The sequence below is a fragment of the Penaeus vannamei genome, chromosome 12 (assembly GCF_042767895.1).
Source record: "Penaeus vannamei isolate JL-2024 chromosome 12, ASM4276789v1, whole genome shotgun sequence".
Classification (NCBI taxonomy): domain Eukaryota; kingdom Metazoa; phylum Arthropoda; class Malacostraca; order Decapoda; family Penaeidae; genus Penaeus; species Penaeus vannamei.
Window position 1 is genome coordinate 9419037 of NC_091560.1, and position 7500 is coordinate 9426536.

At 36.7% G+C, this 7500-nt stretch overlaps 1 protein-coding gene across 1 annotated transcript in view; it reads right to left on the reverse strand.

Moving 5' to 3' along the window:
- LOC113802167 (G-protein coupled receptor GRL101) overlaps positions 1 to 7500 on the reverse strand; it is a 105157-nt gene that overhangs the window by 63949 nt on the left and 33708 nt on the right. Inside the window, exons 10-11 of the mRNA XM_070127833.1 lie at positions 5670 to 5744; positions 3909 to 4052 (exon numbers count right to left, since the gene is read on the reverse strand). Of these exons, the coding sequence (XP_069983934.1) occupies positions 3909 to 4052; positions 5670 to 5744 (219 nt within the window). The remainder of the gene's footprint in view (positions 1 to 3908; positions 4053 to 5669; positions 5745 to 7500) is intronic.

A 7500-nucleotide genomic window follows, 5' to 3' on the forward strand; every position in this document is an offset into this window, starting at 1 on the left:
CGACTGAAGAACTCATTTTTTAAAACTCTTGAATAAAGAACTATTCAATGTAGCAGAGCCAGTTTTCTGCTGATGGATGATAATATTCTTCTATATCATGTCAAACATCATTATTTTCAAACAAAGTAAAATGCAATGGTTTGTTACGTTGGTATTCATATAGAATCGGGGAGGTTCACAATTTTCAACATTTTCACGAGCGTACAAAGCGCACGCTAGGGGGGAGGGGGGAGGGGGGGAGGGTTAAACCGTCGCACGCTTTTTAAATTCTATGAAAACGCCGATGTCAGACCGCATCGAGTCCTCAGTATCTGTGGGTAAATACCGCTTTCCTGATCTAACCTTGCCCCTTGACCTTATGCATTCTTGATTTTAAAAATGGTAAATAAATTAATTCATTAATTAGTATATTTAAAAGTTGGTACGAAATATTTCTCAGAATTACCTAGTTCTGATAATTGTCCCAATTGAAAATGATGCCGACATTTCCCGGCCTAATTATGAAAATTATCCCCTGCCAACTATCAGGAATATTTTCGCGGGACTAAACATCAACAATTTCAGGTGTACGGTTTTAGGGGGACGGAGGTGGGGGGAGGGTGGGGTTAAGCAATAAAGAATGCTCTTTGTACGCTTGTGAAATTGTTGAAAATGCTGAACCACCGCTTAGAAACAGTGACATCGTGGTGCGTGAAATAGGAAGTGGCACGTTGGCAACAGTGAAACACGACAGGAAATTTATACGTTAGCAACTTGTATATCATTTCTATTATCCTATTTTATTCATTACTATTCATTTCTTCTCTCAATTCTTTATTAATTATTTTCTTTCCTTTTTTTTGAAGGCACAACTGCTTTCAAATGTTTTTTATTTCGTCTTTCGTCCAGTCCTGCTTCCTTTCCATTGAGTCGTAATAATAAACGTTTTAAATTCCATACCGTTTCTCTGTCACTATCGCATGCATCATAACGGTTATATCATTAATACGTTGCCAGAAAATAAAGGTTAAGAGCCACTGTATCAGATTAACTAATAAAAAAAAATAATAATAAAATAAAGGCATGACGGCAGTAAAAAGAAAAGGAAAATAGTGTTAGGGGTAAACTAATTTAATTCTCTTTTCTATTATACATATATCATAATCTCATATTTAGAAAGTTCCATAAATTATGATAAAGATTATATGATTAAATAACTGCACAATATATACGATAAGTATTACGGAGAATAAAACAATAATTGGCGGAAATTTAATTAAGCTATTCAGTCAAAGATTCGGTTCATTAGGAAGAGTGGAAAATCCTTTGATGATCATGAGAAAATAAAGCTAAAATTTCCCCCAGTATCCAAGCGAAATATGCATGCTTTGCAAATATGCTTTTGTTCATTCCATCTTACGAATTAGCGGATATAATGTTAAAAGATGCAATGCAAATTATGGTCACGTGGAGAACTATTGACATACTGTTGTCGGTTTCATAGAATGCCAAATGTAAAACAAAATTTCTTCACGTTTCCTTGTGATAACTAAGCTTTACATAAAAAAAAACTTTTAAAAGAAAATATCTATTATAATTCAGAAAATATATTCTATTTCACTCCCTATAAAATTCATCGGTGCTGCTTGTCTCACTCTTAGAATTTATGATCGTCTTTTGTTTTCTGCCCTTGGGTTGCATTACACATGGACGCTACCAATTTTATTCCGACACTCTTTGTTCTATTTCAACCCAAGATTTTCTACGGCATGCATGTCGGTCATGAATTATGTCCGCTCCAGAAACGCCTGAATTTTGCCATGCACTTTCCGTTTTTTTTTTTTTTTTTTTTTTTTTTTAATGCATACAAATTCGATCAGTACTGTTGTTATTGTCATAATTGTTGGTATCGTTCTTATCATTGCAATAATTGTTGTTCTTCATCGATACAATGATGATAATAATGATAATGATGATAATAAGATTAATCATAATAATGATAATAATAATGATAACGGTAAGAATGACAATAACAACAATGATAATAATAATGTGTGTGTATGCAGTTTGATATAACATTTTTTCGTCCATTTATGAAAAATATAAAAGCTTCATATTTCATTTCCGCTTCAGGAAAAGAAAGGAAAGAAGCGAGGGGGAGAAGGAGGAGGAGGAGGAAGAGAAAGATAATGATAGTAGTGGTAATGACAATAGTGATGGTGATAGTGACGATGATTACGATTATGATGATTGATGATATTGAAAAAGATTATAATAATGATATTCGCAACTACAAGCAGTCAGAGAGCGCATACCTCCGTCAAGGCAATACGGTCACATGAAAATCACCTCTTTCTCAAGTACAAGGGTGATGTCCGTGTTTCTTTTGTCTAGACTTCAATGTGGTGGTGAAGAATAGTATGCTTTTCTATTTTCCGAAACATAGCTGTAGCATTTTTTATTTTTTAGTTGATTTTAGTAGCAAAAAAGTTTAAAGTTGTCCCTATTTTGCAATGCTTGTGAATCCTGGATCCGGATCACCACCAAAATTTAATCTAATGGCATCTAACTTGGACTAAGACACATATCTGGTAAAAGAAATCATAAAAATCATAACTTTTTGAATTACCCAACAAACGAACTAACCGACGCTACCAAAAACATAACCTCCTTGGTGGATGTAATAATGATGAAGATACTGATGATAATCATGATGATGATGATAGCGATAATGATAATCATGATGATGATACCGATGATGATAATCATGATGATGATAGCGATGATGATAACTGATAATGATAGTAATAGTTATAATAGTACTGATGATGATCAAGAGGAAAATGATGATAGTGATGATGGTGGTGATGATAGCGATAATGATGATAGATGATAATAGTATTTGGAATAAAACAATGACTAATATAATGATGATGGTAGTAATGGTGAATGGTACTCAAATGCGTATTTGTGTTTATATATATCTTAACCTATATGTATATGCATATATGCATATTTGTATACACACACACACACACACACACACACACACACACACACACACACACACACACACACACACACATATATATATATATATATATATGTATGTATGTATGTATGTATATGTATATAAACAGTCAAAATTGTATTAGCGGTCAGTTTTGTATTGCAGCCATCTGGCCATACCGGTAACTTTTTGCAGGTCCCTTGGATTATCCCATTGACCTATGCATTAAGAATTCAGTCTATAGTAGTCAACTGTCCCATGTGATCGCGGTCACACGATTTCCGGTCCCGCCGATGTAGCAACACTGCCGATTACGAACTTCCCTGAATGCCACAGCGGCCGTATCGCGGGTGGCATCGCATGACGACCATTCCCGCGCCGTCGGCTCATGGGACGGAGCTGGTTTTTCTCCGATAGCAGCGGCATCATTTGTATGCTTAAACTTTTAGGCAATAGCACCTGAAGTGAATAGAAACCTTCAAAAATGTGGTTATGTTTTTAATGATATCAAAACATAAGCTTTTAAGGGCCTAATGTTGTCTGTAAACTACCGAACGAGCCAGGCGCTAACAGGGACCAACAACCCCGCGTTAATGGTCACTTTTTTGCTCGTGGACAAATAATCAGCTTTTTTTTTCCTTTATAGTAGTCACCTGTTTATAGTGGTCCCATTTGGCCAGCATTTAGACAATTTTGAGTGTGTGTGTGTATATATATATATATATATATATATATATATATATATATATATATATATATATATCCATATAAATATTTCTATAAACATATATATATCTATACGCGAACATATATATTCAAGTATACATAAACACAAATACGCACTTGACTACCCAGGCGAACGCACACAGTTTCTTCTCAGACGAAAGACAGACATAAAAGAAATCCCAGTTGAACTCACAGCGTCCTGAGATTCGCTAATCCGACGAAAGTGGAGTTGGGGACGGCGCTGAGGAGGTTGTCTCGCAGGTCCAAGATCCGGAGGCGAGACAGCAGAAGGAAGACGCCAGCGGGGAGGTGGGATAAGCTGTTGTTGCTGAGGTCTCTGCTCAAATGAGGAAGAGAGGGGGGGGGGAGCAGACGGAAGGTAGGCAGAGGAAAGAGAGAAAGGAAGAGAGGGGAAGCAGGCATGGGAGAGAGAGGAAGGGGGAGACCAAGAAACAGGCAGTGGAAAGAGAGGAATAGACGGGGAGCAGGTAAGGGAAAGAGAGGGGAAAGGGATGAAGGAAGAGATGGGATAGAGGAAGGAAGAAACAGGAAGCAGGCAGCGGAAAGAAAGGAAGGAAGATAAGGAAAAGAGAGCAAACAGGCAGAGGAAAGCGGGGAAGGAGGAAGAATGGGGGATGTTCAATCGAAAAGGGAATTAAAGAAAGGGTGTGAGGGGGAAGGCGGAGAGTGAGGAGAAGAAGGAAAAGGGGAAAAGACGAGAACACAGCCAAGGAGCAAGAGGAAAAGGAAGGAGAACGGAGGAAAGAGAAAAAGGGGCCGGGAAACGGAATGTGGGAAGGGTAGCAGTGAGGGAAGATTACGGAAAAGAGGACACGAAGAAGGATAAAAAAATAGAAAGGGAAGAAGGAAAGGACAAAAGTGCGAGAAAGTGGAAAAAAAGAGAAACGAAATAAGGAGGAAAGGGAAAGAGAGGGGGAGAGGGAAAAAGAAAAAGGTACATTAATACAAGGGAAAGAAACGAAAACCATTGCGAAATACTCGTCCCTTATTATCCAAAACTTCCTACGTCTGTCAGCCGGTTTGTCAAAATTGTGAAGGCTCGACCTAATGATGAAATGCGCTTGCACGGAAGTAACTGCATATCTATCAGTCTGGATATGCATATCTATCGGGCAAATAGATAGATACATTTATATCTATCAGATAGACAGTATGCATTTAGATAGATACACGTATATAGATAGATACACGTATATTGACAGACAGATACACGTATATAGATAGATAGATACACGTATATAGATAGATAGATACATGTATATAGATAGACAGATACACGTATATAGATAGATAGATACACTTATATAGATAGATAGATAGATGTATATAGACAGATGGATACACGTATATAGATAGATAGATACACGTATATTGATAGACAGATACCCGTATATAGATAGATAGATACACGTATATAGATAGATAGATACACGTATATAGATAGATAGATACACGTATATAGATAGATAGATACACGTATATAGATAGATAGATACACGTATATAGATAGATAGATACACGTATATAGATAGATAGATACACGTATATAGATTTATACACGTATATAGATTTATACACGTATATAGATAGATAGATACAAGTATATAGATAGATTTATACACGTATATGGATAGATTTATACACGTACATAGATAGATCTATACACGTATATAGATAGATCTATACACGTATATAGATAGATACACGTATATAGATAGATAGATACACGTATATAGATAGATACACGTATATCTGTCAGACAGATGCATTTAGCTCCGCATATACGTGCCCGTATAAGTGAATATTAATTTTAACAAACTGGCCGTATATCCGACTCCTTTGTGAACAGATTCCCAGCCTCATTAACTGTGAAAACGTTTCCACACACCGATAAATCCAGTACTTGATTTACAACAGGATTAGAGATACTCACAGGTAGATTATGTGCCGATAACGTGCGAAGGTGTCGGACGTGAGAGAGGTATTGAGGTAGTTGCCCGAGAGGTAACTGCAAAGGGAAGAGGTATTATTATACTTCTATGGTATTCATTTTTTTTTTTTTTTAGATACCAGGAAAAGTAATGTTGACAGATTCATAAACACGCACGCAAAAACACACATAAATATATGTATATGTATATACATACATATACATACACACACACACACAAATATATATATATATATATATATATATATATATATATATATATATATATGTGTGTGTGTGTGTGTGTGTGTGTGTGTGTGTGTGTGTGTGTGTGTGTGTGTGTGTGTGTGTGTGTGTGTGTGTGTGAGTGTGGTGTGTGTATATATATATATGTGTATGTGTGTGTGTGTGTGCGTATACATGTGTGTGTGTTCGTATACATGTGTGTGTATGTGCGTGTGTATACATATATGTGTATATGTTTATATATGTTTATGTATGTATATGTGTATATATGTATATATACGTGTGTATATATGTATATACATATACATATATTATATATCAGTTTTTTTTTTCGTGTGTGTATGTGTGTGTGTGTGTGTGTGTGTGTGTGTGTGTGTGTGTGTGTGTGTGTGTGTGTGTGTGTGTGTGTGTGTGTGTGTGTGTGTGTGTGTGTGTGTGCATGTGCACATATGCATATACATACATATACACATACATATAAATACACAGACACAGACACACGTACGTACGAACACACACGCAGATATATATACGTACTACATATATATTTATATACACACACACACACACACATATATATGTGTGTATGCTACTTGTGATATATTGCATTAATACACATTTCCTCGAAAGAAACCGTGGAGATGTTTGTGATGAAAAATATGCAGGATCAGCTACAATGCAGCAAAAACATGGGAAATCTTTCAGAAAGAGTTTCTCGAAGAATAAGAATAAGATCATAAAACTCTTTCCTCTTCAAACCCGATTGGCGGTGTGTGTGTGTGGGGGGGGGGGATTCGTACCAACTCACTCGCTCTCCTTTTTCGCCCAACTGTTGCCACCGAAGGAGCGACGAAGGCGGACCCTGAGAGCTATTCATACTACGAAATAACCCGATCTATGAATTAATTTAGCGTCTTTCAAGTTAAGACAGTGACTGTCACGTAAATGAATGAAACAAAATTAGTTCGTAAATGTTTAGAAGCTTTGTTACTTAAAAAATTGCCTAATTCCAACTTGAATGCTGGTCAATGGGGCTTCGGTTACCTTCGTCGTTAGTAAGTAAAGCCTTCCACAGACTCTCTGACCTTGACCCTCCTCCTGACACCTGATTTAGTTTCACTATTATTACGATCAGCATTAGTAGTAGTGGATAATGTGTAAAGCGCATGGGTATGTAAGCACCGCGGCGAGCAGAAAGCCACCCTGTTATATTACTTGCAGAATTGTGAACACACGCAATTTCTGAGACACAGCCGCCGGACTGGTAAACAGGGTGTGCCACATGCTTACGCACTGGAAACTGGAGCGCAATCCAGCCTCCACGCTAAGCATACAGTTGAAACAAAACAAATGAGACAGCTAGAAATAGCAGACACGTACACGATTATTCCTTCAAACATTCATTCATACTCCCTTTTTTTTCAAGACACTCTTTCTTACAATACTAATATCACACAGCTAATAGTAATAAATAATCCTTACTTCATAACTATACCCATGTATTTTCATAATACATAAGGTCATGGAGACGTATATATTGTACATATATACTAACGTACAGTGCACACACACACACACACACATACAC